Raw genomic sequence first — 26,068 nt, 5'->3', positions numbered from 1 at the left:
GGCTTTTCCTTCATAAATCAAGCTTATCGGCCTCCCAAACAGGGAAACCCAGCCTCGTCTTTCCATGCGGGTATCTGCCCTGCTTTTATTCATTTTGTTGATGGTGGCTGATGGAGGTTCAAGGTCCAGGAATGTTGCTTATGAGAGAGGTTGCTGCTTGACGGGACTTCAGCAGCTCTGTGCCTTGGGGCATTGAAAAACAATGCAAGGCACTTATCAAAAAATGGGCGGCTCAAGCTTCTCCCACCCAGTTGTATTGTGTGTCTTACCTCGGTCTTATCAGCACATTGGTAAATTTAACCCATTTTAAACCTGTCTGCCATTTTGAACTCACAATTTAGAAATTTGATTTCTGTATGAAATAACCTGAATGCAAAATGTAACAAATTATTAAAATGAATTTAAGTTAATTTCATTTCTTGTGTCAGGCATGCCTCAATGAGAACTGTAGGCACGGGATAACTATTAGATTTAGGAATGATAATAATCAAACACATTTGGAGATATATTTGCAACTTTTAAATAAACAGAAGACGAGGCAGAACACACAGTGTTGCCTGATAAGGCGATCTTGTATTTGATATTTTGGGAAGATTTTCTTGTTGTGAATAGCCATTGAGATTTATTAAAATGAGTAAAAAGTAGTTGCAGCAGTTTAGCAGAATCTTTCCTTTTGTTCATAAAGGGTCAAAGTGTGGGGGGTATCAACAATAGGGCCTGTCAAAGCCCATTGAGACAAACTGCTTGTGATTTTTGAGAAAGTGAAGTGGTTGGCATTGTGAAATACTGCAGCACAGCACACGGTGCACGCAACCTATCAGCCTTAGTGAGCAGTGGGCAGCCATGAAAGACTGCTGTGAGTGGACCCCTCCCAAACATCATGGACATGGGACATTCAGGGATACTGAGTGTGTTCGGGTGATTACTAGGTACCAAGTCGGGCATCCATAATTTACCATCTTTATAGGACGGGCCTCCCAATAATAATCTGTGGGTTTACGTCTTGGGTTCTTACTTTCCCAGTGCATACCATTTCCTTCAAGAGGCACAGATGGGCTCCTTAACCTACATTTCCAACTGTGATTGCTGTCAAATTAAGCTCACAGATCCATTAGGCCAGTGTTTACTGCAAGGTTTGTTTGGAATCTGAAAGTTCAAACCCAAGTCAACAATCAAGGCAACCATGGTGTGTTAAACCAGTGGAGGTGCACCCTAAACTAGACCCCAAATTTAGCTTTTTGGCATGAGCAAAGGAACTGCGTTCTGGTACTGGTGGTGAAATGAATGGGATAGACACTTTTATAGAAGTCCCATAGTAAACATCTACCCACCAGCTAGCAGTAATTTCTGCCCACAAAACCCTTCATCCTTCTGGTTCGGCAAAACCTTCACATGCTGAAGTTTAAGACGGCGCATTTTCATGAGCTTCAATATAGAACACAGAATTTGACTGCTTTTTTCCTGATTTTTTCTTTTTGTGGCGGTTTGCTCCAATCAGTGTGCATTTCAAGCTCTGGAGACTCCTCCTCGGAAACCCAAGCAGTTGAAATCAATACGTGTTTTGTTTTTCAGATATGAAGATATGCTCGTCTTTAGCTGTCCTGCTGAGACCGTGTATAACTTGAGGAGCATGATGGGAGAACCTCAGTCTCATACAAATATTTAACAGACACCCACTGTGGTGTAATGAAAGGAGAGTCACGTGAGTGAGTGAGAAGGACAGAAAGGGAAGAAGGATATGGATTTGATTTGCGATGGTTTTCATGTGAGTCTGCTCAAGTGGGAAGTAACAGTTTTTTGAGGGGTCGCAATTTTGTATATAGAATTTTTTCTTTTTTTTCGGACAGCACAGAGTGAATATGACTGTTCCGATTTCTCCATCTTTTATGCATTTAGAGCCTATGTGGAGGTTGTTGACTGTCAGACCGCTTTGACTGTTGAACACCTGTGCCAGCAGGTGTAGCCAATCCCTCCAGGCAAATTCCTGCTACGTCTGCCAATCCTTTACTCCACATTGAGTGACGGACCACTGAGACATCAATCAAAAGAGATGACACTACTTTAGATTCCATATTGAATCCTCCTATGCTACCCAGCCACTGGGGACATGTGTGACGATGTGTGTCTTGTTGCTGGCTCTGGGAGGGTTGCAGCACGAATGGCATCCAGCATAAAACAACCAGACCGATTGGTAGTAGCCTAGTGGGTAACACACTTGCTTGTGAGCCAGAAGGCCCAGGTTCAAACCCCTCATACTACCATTGTGTGCCTGAGCAAGACGCTTAACCCTGAGTGTCTCCAGGGGGGGGACTGTCCCTGCTACTACTGATTGTAAGTCGCTCTGGTTGAGGAACATGGGAGCAGCTGGAAGGAGACACACATTAAGTCACCCCATACCTTGTAACATTCTGTAAATATCTAGGACATCATGAAGGCATTGATACCATGTAGGGTTTGCTGTGCCTGGGACAAAGTTTCAATGCCCACTGAGGAGCCATGCATCACACCCACATGCCACTGACTCACGTAGACCTTGTGCCTTCTAACAACATAATATATAGACTTGGTTTTACTCAGGCTGTGTTTAAGGAGAGCAGGAACATCTGCACATGACTCTGCGATTATGTCACATTCGCTGCGCTATAATTTACCCGGCCCGAGTGATTTGAGAGGAGCTTTTGGGATGAGATGTGGTGATGGTTGGTCATTCTGAAAGAGCATCTGAGAAAACATTCCATTTTCAACGCTTGCTGTAAAAACCATTTTTACGTCAAATCGTCAGCAGATCTGTGGGTGTTTTGAATCAATTTGTTTTAAACAGTTCAAATATTTCCAACAGTTGCCTGTAAAGTTCTCAAAATTGAATTGAATGGCTGAGTAAATCATGAGAGACAGAGCATGCTCAGAGCACTTAAACTGTCCATGTGACCTGGTTTGGAGCCAAGAGAAACCTAGAGCTTAATGACTAATTCTTACGACCGCACTGCTTTTTCGGGGAAGGAAGTTTCAGCTGAGCATGGCCTGGACATGACCCCTTGGCATGGGCTTTGGGTGGGCATGGGTGGGGTCTGTGACTGACTGTGGGTGAGGTGAAGAGCTCCAAGCTGTGGCTCTGATGGGCTGGTGCTGGCCTCACAAGCCTGATAGGCTAGTGTCACTATGGAAACGTCGAAAAACATGCCCCGCCACGCTGTTCCCAGTGGGAGAGAAGGAAAGCGAGGACGCCGGCAGGGGACTGTTGGGTTGAAAGGAAGGTGTTGTTCTGAGCCTTGCTGTCCTTGCCAGCACATTGTTTTCGGAAGTCTAACTAACTGGAGCTTTTTGTCGTCATGTTTTGGACCGCTGAGCTGGGCTTTCCTACTTCCTTTCTCCTCTGGGGTCATGTAATATTCCAACCGGTTGGATTATGAGAAATTATGACTCATTCACAATCAGTAGTTACAGGGACTGTCCCCCTGGAGACACTCAGGATTATGTGTCCTGCTCAGGGACACAATGGTACTAAATGGGGTTTGAACCTGTGACTTTGTGGTCTTTGGTTAATAGGCTACTGCCACCCTGCCACTCATCCTCTAAGAAGAAAAATTATATTAATAATAATAAAATAAAAAATAATTTTTATTATAAAAATAATACAAATTTGTATTTGTCCTTTACAAACGTGTAAGAAATGAAAATGATACCAGTAATTAACAGTTGAATGTGCTCGTGGTGTTCTAGGTGTCCAAAAGAAGTACTCCCTTGTATGAATGGAGGCTCTTATTGTTGCGTCTCGAGGACAGTGATCACGAGTGCCTGTGTGGAGGACAGGCACACATGTGTTTAGATCACAGAGAGATGCTCACAGTCTTGGCTACCAGGGCCAATCCTGCAGCAGGCGAACGCAAATCAAACCTCACCCATAAGACAGCAACATGTTGGTACCGTATGTGGATCAATCCACGTCAGTGGAAGAAAAATCATCTTTCGTTTCTGTCTGAGATAAAAAAAAAAGAGACATTCAATGCTTTCCAGACACCAAAACTTAATGTTGCATTGTACGATTCCAAGAACATTTCAAACTTTAACTAGTGTAGTCTATGTGGTTTAATTTTACATTTCAATTGTGTAAATACTTTATAACCAGTATTTCCAGGCCAAGGATCTATCCAGCTTTTTGTCTACCCTTTACAAACCCTCAGCCTCTAAGGATCGTTCTTTGTCCTTAGCATTTATTTAGCATAATATTTCTGTGACACCAATTCCCCTGTGCAACTGGCAGTGGTGGCCTAGCAACTGAAGAAGTGCAATCGTAACAGGAAGGTTGCAGGTTCAAATCCACCCATTAAGATGCCGCTGATCTACAAATGAGTGAGTAACCATTTCCCAGACACCGATGGCTGCCCACTGTTCAAGGAAACGACCTATTTAAAGGGATATTCCTGGTCTGCAGTGGTCAATCCAAGTAATGGAGGCACCTCTTCACTAATTACATGATCTGTTACTACTGAGAGCTTGTAGCCAGATACCCTCAGAGCTCTAGTGGAGTCGTGGCTGTTTTGGTGACAAATGGGGGACCGATTCAAAACTGCTATGGCTGATCAGTGCATAGTTAATATGAATAGTAGAAGAGAAAAGACGAGATGTCTGCTATGGTGTTTCCTGGTTTGGTGTTAGCACTCAGTACAAAACCAATGTGGCACAAGTGAGTCCAATTTTTCTTTTAAATTCTTTCCATCTTTCCTTTATCCTACTTAAAACAACAAAACCTGAGCTGTCCTTGGGAGTGGGTTGTTTTGCAACTGTTCTGCAACTTCAGGCCATGAGGTCCATCTCACCATGTGTTTATCCAGAGGGTCACTGAGCGGAGCGGAGCCGAGGCTACAGGCCGAGTAACACAACACAGGCTGTTACTGAGAGGAGTGAAATGTTTACTCTCCTCCCGAGTGCCATGTTTACAGAGGAAAGCGAGACATGTTGAAACACAGGGAATTCTTTCCATACGGCACAAGGGTCTGTCTCTCACTTAACGTTCTGACCCCCCCCCCCATCCTATCTGACCCCCCCTCTTATCTGCTGTACAGTGCATTCATCTTCTTTATCAAACTCATCTAAAACAAACTTACTATAAGGATATACAGTATAGCTCAAGCATAAAGATTCTCAGAATCACGATCCAATGTCACAGAAGGAATACTGTGTATTGCTGTGTATGAAAATGCTCTGGCATTAAGTCACAGGCACAGCGTTCTCTCACCCACCAAAACCCTTCTCAATCAGCAAATTGAACACACTGTATTGTTACTGGATAGTCATCTCAGTCCAGTACAGTTGAATTATAGTAATAAATCATATAAGGAATGTATTTGTCACCACATACAGTACAGGTCAAAAGTTTGGACACACCTTCTCATTCAATGTGTTTTCTTTATTTTCATGTCCATTTACATTGGTAGATTCTCACTGAAGGCATCAAAACTTTTAATGAACACATGTGGAGTTATGTACTTAACAAAAAGTGGAGACCTGGCCCCCACAGTCACCGGACCTGAACCCAATCGAGATGGTTTGGGGTGAGCTGGACCGCAGAGTGAAGGCAAAGGGGCCAACAAGTTCTAAACACCTCTGGGAACTCCTTCAAGACTGTTGGAAAAGCATTTCAGGTGACGACCTCTTGAAGCTCATCGAGAGAATGCCAAGAGTGTGCAAAGCAGTAATCAGAGCAAAGAAACTAGAATATAAAACATGTTATTTCAGTTATTTCACCTTTTTTTGTTAAGTACATAACTCCACATGTGTTCATTCATAGTTTTGATGCCTTCAGTGAGAATCTACCAATGTAAATGGACATGAAAATAAAGAAAACACATTGAATGAAAAGGTGTGTCCAAACTTTTGGCCTGTAATGTAGGTAGTTATGTATACAGACCTACTCTACTGTATTTTAATGGCAAGTCATAATGCTATCATCTGTTACAATACTCATTGGGTAAAGTTAAGTGAGTACTCAGCAGACAAGCCCGACTGAAGCCCCACTATGTAGCCCCATTGCTGACTCTGTTTGCATTTCACTCATGCAAGAAATGTTTCTATGTGGGTGAATTGCTTCAACTGAATTGCTTGTTCTTAAGTCACTCCAGGTGAGTGTTTTATTCACAAAAATATCCGTTTAGCTGAAAGAAGGCCTATTAGGTGCTTGCTCCTGTCGCCGCGATTCTATACACATTCAAAAGTCAAACAGTGTTTGTGTCGATCTTTGGAAAACTTTACACAGGAGCTTTTAAGACGATGGCTGAAAGCCCCCATAAAAGAAAGGAGTCACGCCCCGCCTGCTACATTGCTCTCTCATGCCGAGCAAATCCTTCCTGCGACTCTGCAGTTGCCTGCTGTGGCCGAGTGGTTACTGAGACGGTTTAATAAGGTACGATGGCCGCGCTTTGAGGGGTGTTTCTGATTATGTCAACCTGCCCATCACTGACAGCTCGTTACATTTCTCCTTTAGCTGGCCACAAATAGGTCCCCACCGAACTCTCTTTACCAGCGACTCCAAATGCACCGCGTTGTTTAAACTGTTTTTTCGGGATTAGGGTGCATGTGATGGACGAGTGTTGATTTTAGTGCTCTGGCACGTCGTTGCAAACGATTTGAGACTGTCTAGGGAGTCTGCCTGGCTGGGAGTAAAAAAAACACAATGGGCCTGGCCAGTAAAAGACGGCGCTGTAGAGGGCCCTGTGGGTTTACACTCGCTCCCCCAAAGAGGGCCCGGGCGAGCGAGGCGCTGGGGGTCCCTCACCCTGTCAGGCTGCAGATGGAAAAAAATGTGCAACGTCAGCCACACGCTTTTTAATGAGTGTTTTACACCTTATATATTTTTCCAAAGCAAAGTTCAAACTACACGGTTACATGCCACAATACCACAATTTTAAAATAGAAAAAAATGTATTACAGCATGCGTTCTCTGTGCCATTTTTACTGATAAGATAGTATGATGTCACAACATTAGAATACAATTCTATTGTAGAATATTGAATGGATTTTTCAATGAGATTTTATGCACCTTGAACCATTCGTTCACAATCAGAGGTGGATCAGTCCAAACCTTGCTGTCTAGAAATATGTCCATACCGCCAGGATGGACATATGGCGGAAAAGTGTGGTCATTTGCTATTTTCAGCTAGTTTTGTTTTTTTATTAAAATGCTGCTGAGCCCAACTTAAGCTACCACAGGCTGGTACGGTGCATGATGGCTGCATTGCTTCTTGCTCTTCCCTTCTTATTCAGATGCACCAGTCACTCTGCAACAGGCTCCATCTGGACTCAACAGACCACTTGCCTATTTTTTTTCCATTTTCCATTGCTCTAGAGTTAGGGCTGCTACTAGCATATATTTTTGTATGAAATTTTTTCACAGAGTACTTGGGTACTCAGATAAATCATATTTTAGTTTTTTTTTTAACAACTATATCAATAGTGTCCTTAGTTATATTTTTATCAAAAGTGATGCACCCCCTGCTATAGCCCATCTGAGTACAAAGGTACAAAATAGTAAAATATAAATAAATAAACAATTCAAGTATTACTAATAATCCATCTTAAACAGTTCAGTTTCCAACTGTAGCCAATTTTCATCATATTTTGAAATTTTATCAGCCTTTGAATTCCAAACACTGTTTCAATAACTAAAGAAAATCAATATTTCTGAATATTTTTCCTTTCAATATTACTGTAATTAATTTCAGAGTATAATGATAACAAGCAACAAATAATATTATGCAGCCTGCTCAAATTCAACTTGTCAAATTCAGGCTCAGACTCCACTCCACAAAGTAATTTAGTTCCAATCCTCTGAATGTGCATGTGGAAATATTTTCACCATCTAAACACCTACAGACAATTTTTTATGACATTATTTTTTCAAAGAGATGATGTTTTCCACCTACCAGGTTGGACAGTTCCTTAACCCAGTTTTAATAATCTCCGCAATCTCAGTAAATTGTGATACAGGCCAATAACTTGACAGTCTGAAACACAGTGGCAGCTTTTAAGGAATTAAAAGGTATTCACTGCACGCTTAGGATTTAAGTTGCCATCTTAAATGCCTGTCAGTGCAGGGCAGGGTAGTTGCACTAAAATATGATTCATAAAAGAAATGGATAAAACATCTAAAATGTAATACAAATACTACTAATTATGATAATGACAACAATATTCATGGCAATTAGAAGAGGCAGAGATTAAAAAAAGTGCACACATTGTTGGGGCTTTAGTTGTTCCCTCACTTTATTAATTTTATATATATATAAAAAAAAGAAAACAGACAGAAGAGCAAAACGTGTGCAGGCCTGGCAATAAGTTAAAAGGTTTGTGACAACTCCTCTATGTGATCAGTTAGCAGTTATACAGTATGGCCATACAGAGGAAGTGAGGAAATTATGTGTTTTGTACGACCTCCAGAGGGACACACATACAGTATGTACAAATCTTAACAAACGTTTAACGTATAACATCATTTACAATCTACTCCTGTTTCATGTTAGAATCACTGCAGTAAAACATTAGTTCTGATTCTTAAACATTTTTTAAAACTAACTAGACATGCAATTGTTCTTTCTCTGAACAAGGCACATACATTCCAGTCATTTCCATCGCATGGCCAAAGTTCAGTTCAATCACTTCTTTTAGGCAGGGTTGCTTTTGGCTTCCAACTGGACTTTTGTTTAATAATGATTAAAAAAAAATCTTCAAAACATGTCTTCTGCCATCACGCACAGTATTTGCGAAATGTGCCAAAACCTCCCTAAAACAAACGAATATCATTTCCATATGCTCACAGGGTCACAGGCTGCTTTAAAGCCATTTATTTCCAGGGCCTAGTGTCTTAACTCTGTGCAGCGGTGTAAAAGCTGCGTTGCTGAGCCAGCAGGCTCAGTGCAGCGCCACTGGAATGTGTTTGAACAGATGTGATAAAGGTGGGCATTGAGAAAAGCACTGAGGAACCTGCCTTTTACACAGAAGGCTCTGGCAGCCATCCCTCATTCCAATACCTAAAAGTCTTTACAGCCCTACAGTATGGGGACACCTTGAGGATGAAAATGTCCAGAATGCCTCATGTTGACACGGGACTCTTCCCACCAGTTTGAAAAATTCAGATAAGTCAAAGTGATATCAGCAGGTTTTGAAAAAAAAAGAAGTTAGAGTCCATTCCAAAACAACAAGGCTAATGCTGTAAGTGCAAAAAAAAAAAAAACACGACCTCGGCAAAAACCTTCTCCAACTTTTCTCTCTGGCTGTTTCTCTCGCTTCCTCCTTTCCCGGAGACAGCTGGGATGTGCAGTGTGAAGTTTGGCTATTGGTGCTGGGATTTTGGGAGTTAAGTGAGAAATGCGTGGGGGGCTTTGTGGACAGCGGGGTTCAGACCAGTTCGACTTTGGAGTTGGGGTAGACGGCCACCACGTCGTAGCCCTCGGGCGGCTGCACTCTGGCCTTGGCGTGGGTCTCGCAGTACAGGTTGTCCTCGATGAAGAAGTAGCCCCTCTGTTTCAGGTTCAGGCCGCAGTCGTCGCACATGAAACACTCCGGGTGGTACAGCTTGTCTCTCGCCTTCACTATAGTACCTCTGCAAACACACATGAGCAGCCAGAAATCATTGGATGCTTCATTTTGTATTTCAATATTCATGTACAGAAATGAAAAAACGATATAATAAATATGAATAGTGTAATAATGGCAATTTTAAAAAATTTGCTTATGGGGAAAAACATGCTCTGCAGCCGTTTTTTCTTCAGATTTCAAACCAAAATCTTATTGTAATTTATAGATTAATTCAATTCTAATAAGTGATCTCAATAAAATGTTACTAAATAAGGATAAATCATGACTGCTTCTTAAAATGAAAGCTTGCAATAATCCGAATTAAAACAAGGCAAGCTTGGAAAAGAGGCTCAGGCTGAGAATGACCATGAGATGATCTGGTTATTTTTTAAAGAGAGTAAATAAAATGTAATGCCAATTACTTTTCTAAATAGGTCAGAATCATTTGATTCACTATCTGTCTCCAATTTTATGTAATGATTGTCTTGATTTCACCTCTGTGCCATAGGTCTGACCCCACACAGGACATGAACACGTTGTTTTTTTATGCTTATAAATTAATTGCAATGATTAATGCATTTGGTCTAATTTTAATCTTTAATCTATCTGGTCGTAATGATTTACAATAATTTTCCAAACAAGTTTCCAACCTCTGAACACTGACATTAGTAACGCAAACACAGTGCTTCATTCAAGGTGCTGGCAGTTGTAATGTTAACAGTAACGTAAGCGAGAGAAAGGAAGTCGGGTTCTGCACACTTTAGTTAAATGAACCATTTGGCATGTGTGGTTTCTGTCTCTTTCAATAATACCGAGTAATTCTTTCTGTCTGGCTTGGCTCTGATAAGACCCTTATTTTCGTGTGTCACACTTGGCTCAGTAGCCTAACAGGCTTCCCAGGCGGTGGCAGTGGGGCTTGAGCTACTGTAAGCCGGAGGTTCCTCAGGCTCAGCTGCCACATGCTAAAACGATCACAACGCCGTCTTTGTGCTGCCCTAACCCTGCAAAATGATATCACTGTTTTGCTGCGAGGCAATAATAGGGAATTACCTTTGGCTCAGAGTCCCTGAGTAAGGGAGGGGTGTGTCAACAGGTAATGATTAAAAGAACTGATCGTAATTTATCCGGACGTCAAAGAGATATGGGGGAGTGTGTCTTTGAAATCAAAGATTGATCGAGCTTGTTCGTGCGTGTTTCAGTTTGTACAGGTGTGTTAGGTGAAAGAGTGTAATTGTAAGGTAGGGTTTTAATTCCACCTTAAAGCAAGTTGTTAAAAATTGTTTAAAAAAAAAAAAGTGTAAAAACATGTAAATATAGTTTTACAATGAGGTGTGATACAGTCTACCCGGATATTTTTAATTATTGTACATACATATGTGCTTTGTTTTTGCTGGTAACTGAAGAATTATTGATATTTGTTTGTTTATTATTAATTAGAGTATTTTCTAGAGCATTTTGTCCATTTACCCTATTTACCAAATATGACAATATTTTTATCTCATTATACATCCGTCAAATGTCTTCTATCAGGGTGATTCTAGTTTAGAAATCACATTTTCCTTTGGCTGAACCTCACTTTGAACTAGCTGTTTTTCACCGTGAAATGGCACAACACTGTCAGTTGGCTTTCTGAATGGATCATGGAACTACTGTGTTGTGAAGATGTACAAACTGTGCCAGGCCTAATGTGTGTACTCACACAATGCCATTTCCGCAACGTGTGCACTGCGGGAGTTTCTGTAGGCCAGGTAAGGGTCCCGGTATGGGGCTGCCAAGTTTGGGGACTGGAGACCTAATTGGGGAGCGCAGACCTCTCATTCTCTCTGTTGGAGACACACCTGTACACACAAACACACACAAGGAGTGTCATTAGTGCACATGCACTGCTTATCCCACACTGCCTGTTTGAGAGACACCGTGAAGTAGGCAAAACACACCACATTGCTCTGTCTGTTGGACAGACACCTAAATACACACACACTCCATCTCTCTGTCTGTTGGACGGACACCTATACACATACACAGATCATCCATCAGTCTGCTGCGGAGACAGTCCTTATTATTCCTACACACGCACAACATTACTTAATGCAGGCCAATACTTCAACACACAATTTGTGACTCAGCTAGCGCCCACTCCAAGAAGTGCAATTAGCATTTATCACCATACTGATATGATGGTAATGTGCAAAACAACAGAATGAGCGCATGTCTAGTCCTCACGTACAACTCTGCACATCTAGTGCTCTTCATTTGTCGTCTCTAACATGGTCTCCAGCCACCTAGTGTAATCAGATTCATTTCAATACTGATAATAACCATTCAAAATAAATTAATTGTTTTTTTGTTTGTATTTTGTTAAAAAACTACAAACAAAAGAAAACAAATGTCCATTTCTATTATTTAATGACCAAGTGGGTTTAAAGTGGGCTAAAATAATTTCATGTATTAAATAATTTCATCCAAATGCAGTGGCAGTTTTCAAAAGGTGAAAAAGTACATTAAAGTGCATGCATAATTATACCAACAATGATTAAGAATCCCAGTCCAAAATAACAGATAAGATTATGGCTGTGCATGTGTAGACGAGTGACAGAAAGTAGAGACTACACAACTCACCAACATTTATTTGGGAATACGTGGCTCTCCATCATGGCCAATTTATTGTTGTAGGACTGATTATCTGACTGGGCAAAGGGCATCAGGTCAGTCTGAGACTTAACACGCTGGGAAATGCCAATGAGCCGCCAGGTTTGGCACAGATCAGCACCAATTAGCTAAGCAAGTCAAGGCCGGTTGTTGCTAGAGTGAAAGCAGTACAGTGGCGAAACAAACAAATGAAGGCCAAGCGTTGTGATTGCTCGCTCTCCACGGGATGATTTGAGGGTGTGCCAAGCGTAGGTATGTGCTCCTGAATGAGTAAAGCCAGGTACTTACATCAGTGGCGCCAACCCACACCATTTTGGACAAAGATTTGCACCGACGTGGGAACATCGTCAGCCTGGCATTTTGTTATTGCACTGCCATTGTTCCCTTATCTTAGATGAGACACAACAATAAGTGTTTAATGCTCCAGACTCAGCCTTAGGTACTGGCAAAGACAGACTGATGTCAAACAACATCTTGCATCAGTATCAAACATAATGCAAAAGGGGATCATGAATCTCCCACTTTTGATGTCCCCGCGATGTTTGTGTGAGGTGCTTTCCATGCATACATCATCCTCACTAGAACAGCTTTGGAGGAAATTATCCAAACATCCTGGCTAATGTGCTTGGCTGCACTCGACCTCAGCGTCAGGACTCTGCAGACATCCGTAGGGGGAAGGACATTGCCGCCGTCCTCCACATTTATTCCATTTAGACAGAGATAGAACAGAAGCCTTTCATTTCATCATTCACTTTGGCAGGCCAGCCCGTCAACTCCGGAAATGAGCTGGGTTGAGGGATTCTCCGCAAGACATCACTCTTTCAGACCTATTTCAGTCCTTGTCTTAAGCACAACAGCATGTTCAATGACTCACTGAGAGCCAGTAATTAAGGAAAAATTTGAGAATGTGGGAGGTGGCCTTGCACATTAATATCTTGTTAATATCAAGTTTATAAAATACATCATATTTAATGAAAATGAATTAATAATAATAATAATAATACAAAAAAATCATTTTAGTGACCATCATTAGATGCTTGTTGTACTGTGAAATCACATTGGATTTTATTTGACTTGTGTATCAGAATAATTTAAATTACCACCGTGGGTGGTAGTAGCCTATTGGATAAGGGTGTCTGATAAATGCTGTAAATATAAATGTAAATTATATTTGGCAAATGGACTCAAGTCTCCCATGAAGCCCCAGCATTGAAGCATTTGTAGAAAATCAGAAAACCCAGACATGGCAATCTGAGCCGAAGACACAATGCAATGATATTAGAAAGACCAAAAAGAGGCTCAGCTGCTTGCTGTTCCCGTATTAATTTCACTTCACTGGAAAGTTTTTTTGTAGGATTAAACTAAGTAAAAACGTTAGCTGTAAAAAAGTTATTTAATGCAATTCTTCTGAAAAGTGGCCCTATTATATAACAGTGCATTTTTGGATGATTTATGGGCCTTCTATATTCCACTGGTCTCACCCATATATATATGTGTACAAGATCTCAGAAGATCTCAGGGAGGGTAGCAAATGACAGCAGCAGTCCACACACAAAGGAACAAAAGTGGAGAATGTGCAAAGAGGCATCTTACGATTCTTATTTAAAATTGTATCCTTTCCCATCTCTCCTCTCACACCTGCAAACACTTAGCGGCAAGATAAAAATCATTATTGGGACGGTGGCCTCGTAGCCAGAGTGACCTCGAAAGAGTGGCCTTTCAACGCGGCTTATTCAGGAGTGGTCTTCTGCCATGCTGGCGGCACATCTGAAGGAACCTGCTGCTATTGATGTAACAGGCTTAAGAGCTGAAATCATTCGCGGCACTTATAATAGGCAGCCGATCGCTAAAGTCACATTTTCTGTAAAATAACATGGCTGAGGTGACAACTTGTGAAGTAATATGCGAGCAAACACATCTAGATTTACTGCAGCTGTAGTAAGTAAATCTGTAGTTTGCTGCTGTTTTTCTGCATATTTCTGTCCAAATCCCTCAGTGAAAACTGTGCCTCAGCTCACGAATGCTTTGGAACAAGCTGTAAATCATTCGTGAGAAAAGCACAAATAACAAAAAAATTATAATAACTAAATACATTTATCAATGGCCTGTACAATATTATATGTGCCTAAAAAAATGTGAGTGTGTGTGAGTTTGTGTGCACGATTTCTCGTGCTTAAATACACACTCACAAATACAAATACACATACACAGCCCCAAGGACAGAAAGATAAATAAAAGTTAAATGATGTGTGCTGATACCTCCGTCCTCCGCTTCCAGTATTCCCTGCAGGTAGCGGAACGATCCAGACTGCTTGGGTTCAGAGATCGGCTCTTCGTAATCCTGGAGCATCTTGTAAACATCAGACTCTATGTCAAAACCATTCCGGCCGTTGGGAGAGTGAGCAGGGGGTTCTGGACTAAAAAAGACAAAAAAAAAAAATTCAGATCAAGCCAACACAACACAGATGGCCAGAGAGGATGACACAATGGTTTGAACTATTTGAGTTCAAATACTGTAAGAAAAGGACTACGTCAGACTTATGTTGCAGCCTTTGCTTAAAAGTGTAAATTGTAAAACATAAACTATACACACTGTTTGCCGTGTGTTTGCACATGAAAAAGCTAAGACAGTGAGGTCATGGGGAAATGCTGAATCTAGGTCACATCATCATAAAGCCGCCCATCCACTAACCAGCAGTAAGCTTTTCAGACCCTTTTTCGGTAAATAGCGCGCCAAAAGAGCAATTTTGCTCTAAACCGCTGCTTATAAATTACCACCACAAAGATTCATGAAGAGCAGCGGCGCAATTATTCCAGCACGCAATGCTGCACAAATAATTCACACGCTCTGAAGGAACTTAAAATAATAGTGTCAAAATGTTAATTAAGTCTGAAAACAAACTCCCTGGGCTTTCGCAGCATTCAAGAACATCATTTATACATTCACATTCTGGACTTTTCATCCTGCTGCCCCCATGCCTGTCAGGCTCTAATGCTGTCTTCTTGCAGGAAGAAAGGAGCTGTGCTACCCGAAGCAAAATGAAGAATAATGTGGTGGGAACTGTCAGGTTCTAAGAACATTGCATAACCTTCCTTAGAACTTCTCAGAATGTGAAGGTTATAATTGTGTGAAGAGTGCTTTTTAGACCAGATGCTCAACTTGCTTTTGAAGAATGTCCAAAAGGTCTCAGGGATCTCTATCAATCTTCCAAAAAACCCTAAACCTAAAGAAAATATTAAAAAGACAACAACAGCAGACTCAGGAACAGCTTTTTTCCCAGAGCTGTTTCCTTGCTGAACTCCTATGCCCCCCCATACACTCCTGATAATCACTGCACTGTACTACTCCTGCACATATCACTTTATCCTGCACACATCACTTTATGTATATATATAACTTATTTGAACTGTATCCTGCACTTGCTGCTTATTGCACTTCTGGTTAGACCTAAACTACATTTCGTTGCCCTGTACTTGTACATGTGTAATGACAATAAAGTTGAATCTAATCTAATCTAATCTAATAACACTTTGAAAAAATCCAACTATAGAAATTCTTATATGTTCCAACCAACATACATGTGCAGCACTGTTAACCCTTTATCATTAAAAACAGGATTCCTTGTCATATTCAGAAATACCTTAAATCATCTAAATTACATTAATGTTTTGAATTTCCTTTTGTATTATGCAGAATATTTTTATTGTTATTTCTTTTCAAGATGTTTTTTCTACTGTGTATTATCCAACACTGCAATTTAAATTTTAAGATAGCATTTACATTTGAGGCATTTATCAGACAACCTTATCCAGAACGTGTCTTGGTCAGGGACACAATGGTAGTTTGAATCGGTGGGTGTCTAACCCACTAAGCTGCTACCACCCCTAACTAGCACAAAGACATAGACATGTGGCCTTTCCCCCGTTCTCACCTGTGTGGAGAGCCCAAGCTCAAGCCAGACATGTGCTTTGGCAGGCCGCGGTCTCCGTTGGAGCAGCCGGAGTAGAGTCCAGCTGGGTTGTTGTACTGCGCGCTGGGCCTTGCGTTTCCGTTGTTGACTGGAGCGCTGGGTCTTGCATTTCCGTTGTTGACTGGAGCGCTGGGTCTTGCATTTCCGTTGTTGACCGGTGCAAACTGGGTTGGCTTCGAAACTGGACCACTGCTGATGGGCCGGAAAATCTGGAGGGAAATATCACAGGACAGACCTTCAAAACGTTACTTATTCGATTTTCCCCTATGTCATCACTGAACAAAGTGGAAAGAGAATGACGCGTTTGTGATGAAATGTTGCATAACAGGAACGAAAAGCTTTCGGCTACATAAACAAGCATGTCATGAAAACACCTATATATTCTGCACATTTGTGCATAGCTTACTGACGCATTGAGGAAATCAGCCTTTCGTTGAATGATAGACCAAAAATGGGTTCACAGTGAAGATCTTAAAACGCAGCATTAGTTTCTGTGTCAGTTAGTAAACAGACGCACTCCCCTGGCTGTTGAGGTGTGTGTGTGTGTGTGTGTGTGTGTGTGTGTGTCTCTGAGAGCCCTGAAGCAGATTCTGTGCAGGACACCAGCCAGAGTCAGATGTCCTGGTCCAGACTCCCTCAGCCAGACCACCCAGATGAACTCTGGCATCATCGTGTCATTAGTTCTTTTGTTTCATATGGTCTCTACCCCCTCATTCATGGATTCATTTGTTTATTCGTGGTGTAGAGCGAATAATACCACTTCAGGCCATTAGCCACAAATTATGTGCGGACCTGAGATCTCTTGCATGTTAAGTATATAATTTAATCTCCGACGAGCTACAGGCAACGAGAGTGCAGGATACAGGATGACAGGAAGAGGACCTTCAGCTCTCTGTAGAAGAGACAGACCACGTGTGGAATCCATGCCTTGACCCATAGTCATACATTTTTTCCCTTTTTGCACGATGCTTCAGGACATGTCTTTTTGAACAATAATTTTTATATAGTGTGGCGCTATGCAATAAGAATTGGGCTTGTTTACTACTAGATAATAAAGGGTTCTCAGGATGTTCATAACTGTATAGTTGAAACAAGAAAAACACAATCTTTAATGAAATATGAGCAAGTGATGTATTGATGATTGTGGGTTTAAAATGTTTAAATCATCAGGCTCCACATATTTTAAACTCTGTTGATAAAAACTTGACTAAGGACTGAATTCTGGGTGACAGAAATAATTACACTAAAACAAAATTATTTGAAACATCTTGTCTCCTACCAGCATATGCTCTGCTTTATCCTATTCTGTAGTCTCACTTTTTCTCAAAACTTTCTCTCCTCTTCTCATGAGGTAATAACCTGTAAGCGAATCAACGGTCATGCCCATTCAGGCTTCTGCAAAGAGCAGAGGGGCAGTGGCAAAACCCGAAAATCCGTATATTGTGTTACAGATCGTTCCTGCAGCAGTGCAACAATGCACCCCTCCTTCTATCACACCTTTAATCTCTGTAAACGGGACCTCGCAAGCAGCACTCAACCCGAAAGAAATTACAGACCAATGGGACTGTATGTGCCATGTGTAGCCTTGAAACACGTCACCTAACTGCTGATATATCCTACTGCGGGGAGCAAATGGAGGCTTTTTCCAGAATGCACATAATGTGAGGGGAAAATGTTTTCATGTAAGGGCGGGCAGAGGAAACCCGAAAATGTGGTGCTTTGTCATTGTAAAATGCAGATGGGCCGGATAGATATTTAGGTTCTGAATGTGACAAGCGCTTGGCAGATTTACTGGGCTGCACATCTGGTGCACGGCTTATAAAAATGCCAGTTTGGTAACATTGGTAACATTTAACAAAAGTTGCACTCAGAGATACAAGCAAGTGGGCGGTTCATTAAAAAATACAGGATAAGCCTTTAAAGTCCCTATAAAGTGATTTATATCCCTGCTGCATATGTGAGTTCAAAATGACATGCAAGAAACTAATGGCTGCAGTGTTCCATGCTGACACGTTTCACACATGTTCTGTCACATCTGAAATAAGCTTTATTTAGCTACAAATTTCAAATGCATTCTTAAAGGTTAATATGGACCGTTTTAAATTTTGGATGCCACTTGTACAATCACTTGTACAATCAACTTTATTGAGGGGGAAAATACAGGAAAATTGTGTAAATGTCTTCTTTTACTTCTGGGATGGATGAATTTACTTTTGTCAAAGACAGAAACCCAAATTCCAACATAACTCTGGACGTGCGGCCACCCTGTTATCATGTCCGTAGAACCAGCACATCGGTAGAAAACACCTACAGAAAAAAATGTTGCTCTGAAGTATTTATGAGGTGCACTCACGCCGGCTCATAAATCTAGAAGCTCATCAGCTTTCGATGGTCTGTTTTATGGTGGTGACCAAGCGTGTCGTTTGTATGCGGGTGACTGCCTTGCCGACTAAATTTGCCCAGCCTGAGGTGGACCAGCCCTGTGTCGGCACTAAGACACGGGGCTTCTGAATCAACCATTTCTGACCATAAACTCATATGGCCATTAATAAAGCCCCATCGGGCCAGTCTTTGGTAGAAGTTCAGATGGGGAGAGCAGGAGAAGGGGGGGTTAAGGGGTAATTGAAGTCATGTGTCTGCTCCTGACTGTGAGATGTTCTTCACCGGCTTGGCTTCTTTGGTTAATCCTCTGGGATCAGGAGACCAGACATTTTACATGGAAAACACAAGGCAAACAAAAAACAGCCTATACTGTTCTCCACTTATGCCCCCTCGGGCTCAGCATGGGGCAAGGGGTGGTGGCAAGGTGAAAGTGGGTCCAGAAGAGCTAACTGTCACTCACAGTCTACCACTGTAACCCTAATATTGAGATTTATTCCATTTACATGTATAGATGTCGGCTTGTTAATTACCAAGGCTGGATAATAAACACAAACAAACACAACACAAAAAGCGGTCACAGGTTCATGCAGAACAACTACCCAAACATTTGGCCAAGAATGGTATGAACAGATTTGTTAGTGAAAGTGAAGTGAAAATGAAAGTGAAATGATTGTCATACCCTGCAGCACAACACATGTGCACACAACGAAATGTTTCCTCTGCTTTTAACCCATCACCCTTGGTGAGCAGTGGGCAGCCATGACAGGCGCCCGGGGGAACAGTGTGTGGGGACAGTACTTTGCTCAGTGGCACCTCAGTAGTACCCCCGAGGATCTGAATTCGAACTGGCAACCTTCTGATTATGGGGCCACTTTCTTAACTGCTAGGATGATGGTACTCTAAAATGGAACAATTCGAACATCCCTGGAGCAAAGTTAAACATAGAAAGTACTGAGGTAAAACAAAATTTTCAAAAACACACTTCTGTCAGTGTGATGAATAATCAAACTGACTGGAGCAACACACAGACAACGGCAGACTAAGGATGATTCACTTGAATTCAATAAGACCTCAGGGATTCTGTCACGTCATGAGTCCTTTTTAAAAAGTTAAATATAAAAATGTGGAAAGAACAGATTTTTTCAACTTTTCTCTTTTATCAACAAAATAATTTCCTACGCAGCTTTCTATAGCCACAATAAGTCACTGCAAGACCACTATATGCACCTATAATGAATGTCAAAGAGAACTTTATTTGCCATTATGTTGCTCGAGCTGTTTGTTCCAAAAACACGAATGGCACTCCTCTTTACTCCACTTTAATGGAACTTTGAAGCCACAATTAAAGTTGATTGCATATAAATGCTTTATTATTTTTGAATTATTTTAAACCTCTATGCAAATTGTTTAATGGTATAAATTGAAGGCCGCAATGGAAGTGTTTTCAGAAGTGATTCATATAAAGCATGTAACATAAATTGTGCTTACAGGATAAATTAGCAATTGCACTTAATTACAGCCAATCCTGGCATTCCTGCAGGACTCAGTACAAGCTTCTGATTGGTGTCAGAATTTGGTATCTTAATGGAATCATTATTGTTTTAGAATGTGAAAAATGAAAGAAAATTAACCTAATTGTAATTTGCTATACATGTGACACAGTTAATACAATTAATAACTGTGACATAAATAAATGCTGTAAGAATGGACATCGCGGGAGCCTGCTTTGTCTTGCATAACAGATGTCTGCAGGGGGAAGTGTAACATTCCTGTGTCGACGGTTGTGGGTGAAGATTCGACACCCCGGTTTTTACATGTCTTTTGTCCGACGTCAACGTGCGAAGTATCAGCCGTCAGGACCGCCCACCCTCTTTGTCTTCACCAAATGGGAGGCACTGGGGGCGTGACATCAGAAACAACAGGTTCTGATTGGTCAGTGACAACTTCCTGTAGGCCAGTGACAACTTCCTGTAGGCCAGTGACAACTTCCTGTAGGCCAGTGACAACTTCCTGTAGGCCAGGGGTATAAATGTCTGCACACATGTGGAAAAGGGGCTCTGAGCTATCTTGCTCAGGGGGGTTTTTCCATCGGAAACCGGAAGGTTTCTGAGTCTTTCTCTCCTCCTCTTTTTCACTTCTCCCTCTTTACTCTTTCTTCTCATTTTTACTTTCTCTGTAACCTTGGTACCTTTTTACATTCAATATTCACATGTAACTACAATAATTATTTACCGGTGTTAATAAATTAGAAACTGTTAATTTTTAACCTCTGTTGTGCCATGCCTCTTTCTGCCAGGTAACATCAAATTGGAGTGGTTGAATACAGTGCTTTGTGTGGAGGGAGAAAGAGGTTTTTCTACACACTCTATTCTCTTCTCCAACACCACATGGTCTTCATGTGTGTCTTTTTACAAATGGTGATCCCGACGTGATACCTTTGCTCGGATGTGGATCTGTGACCGTAAGTCTCTTTTATCTGAATTTTACTGCATAGGGAGGAATAGAATCTATGTGCTTTAATTTAAATAAAAAGGATCTACATATCCTAAAAAGCCCGGGACCGTAGAAACCGAGGCATTTCTAAATCCAGATCCAGTCCGACAAGGTATAAAATGAACATTGACTAATTACTGTATCACTTACAATGTGGCATGTAGATATGGCTGGCACAATAGATGAACCCACAAACCAAACTGTAACCAGTAATAACCAGGATTTGTGACATTTTAGATTACTGGTATTACATTGAACATCATAAACCATGTCCCACGGTGAACAATTTGATAATAACTGATCAGAGATTGGAAATTGCACTGTTAAACTTAAATGTTTTTATTTTAAATTCATGTTCAGTATGATCAACATGTTTAGGATCAGAATTTAAATTTATGTGAAACTGTTTCTCTCTCTGAACACCTCAACAATGCCATAATCTCAAATAATAGCTTTTAGTGATAAAGGTGTAATTCTCTAATCACATGGCAACAAGCGGGATTTTATTTGTGTTTATTTTTCCGGCCACTGTTGTTGATTGAACTTCGTTAAGCCGATGCAAATTCGCAGAGTTATGAATTCCCTAATAAAGGTGTAATTCTCCAATCACATGGCAACAAGCGGGACTTTTTTATTTATTTATTTGTGTTTATTTTTCCGGCCACTGTTGTTGATTGAACTTCGTTAGCCGGTGCAAATCCGCAGAGTTATGAATTCCCTAATAAAGGTGTAATTCTCCAATCACATGGCAACAAGCGGGACTTTTTTATTTATTTATTTGTATTTATTTTTCCGGCCACTGTTGTTGATTAGACTTGATAAGCCAGTGCAAATCTGCGGAGTTATGAATTCCCTGATATCATTTTAAGCCTCCCACTATATTTACATGTTTTTTGCATTACAGTATCTGATCATTGTTGTCATTTGTTTTTCTGGTTTGGTTTTAATGTACGATGAACACTGTTTTTCTACATGCACAATCTGTATGCAAACCTCATCACACTCCAGACAAAGAACCCAACCAAGTGTGAAAAGCCCTGGATCCAGTTGAATATTCTATGTATGCTGCTGTGTTTGATCTATGCCAAGAAGACAGGTTTCCCTACAAGGGTGACCTCAGACGCCTGAGGATCACAAAGGACACAGAACCACAACTATCGGCTACATTTGAATTCCCGACTGACCAGGAAGCAAGCAGATACACAATCATGACCCAATTGTGATCCCCATGGACCCTGAATACTCGAGTGCCCCAGGGGATCAACCGGCCGTCTGTAAGAATGGACATCGCGGGAGCCTGCTTTGTCTTGCATAACAGATGTCTGCAGGGGGAAGTGTAACATTCCTGTGTCGACGGTTGTGGGTGAAGATTCGACACCCCGGTTTTTACATGTCTTTTGTCCGACGTCAACGTGCGAAGTATCAGCCGTCAGGACCGCCCACCCTCTTTGTCTTCACCAAATGGGAGGCACTGGGGGCGTGACATCAGAAACAACAGGTTCTGATTGGTCAGTGACAACTTCCTGTAGGCCAGTGACAACTTCCTGTAGGCCAGTGACAACTTCCTGTAGGCCAGTGACAACTTCCTGTAGGCCAGGGGTATAAATGTCTGCACACATGTGGAAAAGGGGCTCTGAGCTATCTTGCTCAGGGGGGTTTTTCCATCGGAAACCGGAAGGTTTCTGAGTCTTTCTCTCCTCCTCTTTTTCACTTCTCCCTCTTTACTCTTTCTTCTCATTTTTACTTTCTCTGTAACCTTGGTACCTTTTTACATTCAATATTCACATGTAACTACAATAATTATTTACCGGTGTTAATAAATTAGAAACTGTTAATTTTTAACCTCTGTTGTGCCATGCCTCTTTCTGCCAGGTAACATCAAATTGGAGTGGTTGAATACAGTGCTTTGTGTGGAGGGAGAAAGAGGTTTTTCTACACACTCTATTCTCTTCTCCAACACCACATGGTCTTCATGTGTGTCTTTTTACAATGCTAAACAACAGCACTGGACATGGGCTCCTTTAACAAACAATGTAACATTGAAAACACCTCACCACTTCTATCTGTCACTTCCTGTTTATCCAGAGGAGGAATTACTTGGAAATTCTGATGGCGTTGTCATAGTGATATTAGTATTTACTCAACATTGTTTGTGTGCCATGAGTAGGATGTGAATATCACGCCTTGAGGAGTGCCAGCGTTGAATTTCCTATTGAAATATGAGCAAACACAGCCAAAAACACATCTTTCCCGTAATGCATGTCATACACTGAATGATGTGGAGCATTGTTGGCCCAAGTGCAGGAGACTGCAGGGGCGCGGAACGGCCCTATGGGAGTAGTGTGGGAATCCAGTGTTGCTCGTGTAACACATGCCTGAAGGTGGTATTTGTTTGCGTTGAACAGGAGCTATCAAGGTCCTGCCTGCTCAGTTCTGGTTTGGAATCTCGTCTTGCACAGAAGAAGGGAAATATAAGGTTCCCTTGAGCCTTTGTAGGGAAATATGCATGCTGGCCTGGTGTGTGTATGAGTTGTGCATATGAAGCTTACAGATTCACAAGTTTGCTAATCACAATTCTGTTGAAACTGTTTACATTGGAAGCGAAGATGGTCCCAACATGTCCAAAACAGAGATCACATTTGGGTGTCCACTGATGGTGATGTAAACAAATGAACAAGCAAAGAAAACAGATGGGAATCGAGGAGACTGGGCCTTCCACTCAGTGTTGCCAGATTAGGTAGTTTCTAATTCATGTAAAATATCACTGAGGAATTGAGGAACGATAGTGTGTGTGTCAGTGCATTTTTGAAACATTCTTTCTTGGCAAAAACAGTCACTGCAGTACACTTGTGTCTGTACAGAATGAGGAAGTGCGTGTGAGAGCTGTCAATCATAGCCATGGGCTCCTCCCTTTTTAAACTCCATAAAATTTTGTGTCCTGACAGTCAATAGCAACTGCAGTCAATCAAAAAGGTCTTGGTGGGTACTAGTCAGTTCTATCTCCCCAAGATAAAGTTAACTAGTAATCAGACCTTTTATGTTTGTATTTGATTAACTCCATTAGACTCTTACAGTAAGTGGAGCATATTAAACAAAAGCACCCTTGGGTTACAGGTCACATCTGTAGACACATACAGATAAAACAAATAAGAGAAAAATAAAAAGAGGCAATGAATGTGTCCCCCAAATATTCATCATCACCTTGGGTGGTTCTGAACACCAGTGGTAAATGCAAGTAGAGTGTGAAACCACGTACACCACTTAAAACATCCCGCTTGCTTGCAAAAATGACATCAAACAGGCATGGCTATGCGAGAAATCCAGTAAAACGTGTCTACAGGATTGGATGGTTCTACCTCATTGCTCTAGACTCTCTTTTAATAGGAACCATCTGAAACCATTGCTTCTCAGCCTTTACGTGTTGATGCAAAGCATGCTTCCTCAGAAGGTTTCAGATCGCCCCCGTTGACGATAACATTCATTAAAATTTATGATTAAAGCATTGCTGCAGATGATTAATCATGACATCCCCAGCAGGGAATGCAAGGTGTCCTTTCATATCATAGAGGCTGTTGACAGAATGAATGCGCCATCCCTTGTTCAGCAGTGCAAATAGAGTAGAAATATTTGAAACCTTTTGGCTAACATCATTTCCATCAGCCATCATGGCAACATTTCAATTTCCACAAGAACACAAAGGAACCCACTCTTTTTTAAATTCATATGTACATTGTAAGACAGGACATTGTACCTGCGAGTCAATCTCCAGAGCACTTCTGTATGGACTTGTCTTGCCTTCTTCTATAACAGTTGGAGACCAAACCTTGTTTTCTGACCTGTAAAACAAAATGAGATGGGAGTCAGGCAAGGCAAACGTGACTTTGGAGCGTTGGTTTTATTTTCTTTCTTGCCTCCTTCCGATATAATTTTTTCTTCCTGCCATTAGGTGCTCGTTGGACATTATTTCAGTTTGCGGTTTTTACAGGATGCTATTAAATACTGTTGTTTCTGGATTAGAGTGCTGTGTGATGGTATTACGAACTCAACTAAAAATTATGACTTTTCATTAAATACTGCCGACCGCAGCTGAGCGTTTATCGTACAGCCTCTGGGTCCAATTTCATAAAACGGGTCAAGGCACAGAGCAATTTGATGACTGATCTTTCCTGTCATAGCGCAAAAGGCCTCATGTGAGCTAAATTACGTGGCCACTTTGGCACACAAATTGACATAAATTCTGATCAATTTATTCACTGGCTACAGGCTAGTGTAACTCTGTGTGGTCTGAATGGTCCCCCCAAAGTCTAAATAAACTGGCACCATTGCGGGGAAAAAGTCTCAGTGTGTGCATGTGTGACGACCTCAGCCCTGACCACTGTGAAATGGGAAAAATGGTATCTAAACCGACCTGCCATAAACAGTCTAGCTGAAACATGTCGAGGCAGTGCAAGGCGATGCCATCGTTCCTCCGCAGAGGTCACATGAGGGGACACGTTTTGTGCACTTACATGATATTATGTTTGACGGCCTGTTACTTTCAGCACAATATTCATCATAATATTTAACGTCCATAGGCCATTCTTTATTTAGACATGTTTTCTTTTGCAGCAGAAATGAGGCAAACAGTTCTCTCTAATGTTAGCATTAAGAAGGAGGATGTTGTCATGTGGCGATGACAGACAAAGATAAATGAAGTGGGGTGCTTTAGTTTGAATTTGTTCTGCAGTCAAAAATACAAACTTCATAAATGTGCATGGATTTTAAGAACGCAAGAAGACACATCATATTTAATTGAATTTTGTCGTACGGTCATTTGTTTTTCCGCTTCACGTTTTGTTTTCTCCATGCTCTCCGGCACTTATAAGGGTATACTTATAATACTTCAGGAACAGCTCTGAGCATTACTGTGCCGCATCAAACTCCAAATCCAGTAACTATCTTGGCACAAGATCGTTCTGCATGTGCAGCTGAAGCCTGAAAACAATGTCTATGGAGACGGGACA

The 26,068-nt window shown here is 41.3% G+C and overlaps 1 protein-coding gene across 1 annotated transcript in view; it reads right to left on the bottom strand.

Moving 5' to 3' along the window:
- Positions 1-8,241: 8,241 nt before the first annotated feature.
- The window catches only part of pdlim4 (PDZ and LIM domain 4), a 29,296-nt gene continuing 11,469 nt past the window's right edge, over positions 8,242-26,068 (bottom strand). The window contains exons 3-7 of the mRNA XM_028984407.1: positions 24,817-24,901; positions 16,152-16,399; positions 14,479-14,636; positions 11,270-11,408; positions 8,242-9,595 (exon numbers count right to left, since the gene is read on the bottom strand). Coding sequence (XP_028840240.1) covers positions 9,391-9,595; positions 11,270-11,408; positions 14,479-14,636; positions 16,152-16,399; positions 24,817-24,901 — 835 coding nt within the window. The 3' untranslated portion in view covers positions 8,242-9,390. The remainder of the gene's footprint in view (positions 9,596-11,269; positions 11,409-14,478; positions 14,637-16,151; positions 16,400-24,816; positions 24,902-26,068) is intronic.

The sequence above is a fragment of the Denticeps clupeoides genome, chromosome 6 (assembly GCF_900700375.1).
Source record: "Denticeps clupeoides chromosome 6, fDenClu1.1, whole genome shotgun sequence".
Taxonomy (NCBI): Eukaryota; Metazoa; Chordata; class Actinopteri; order Clupeiformes; family Denticipitidae; genus Denticeps; species Denticeps clupeoides.
This window is presented reverse-complemented; position numbering and strand designations above follow the sequence as displayed.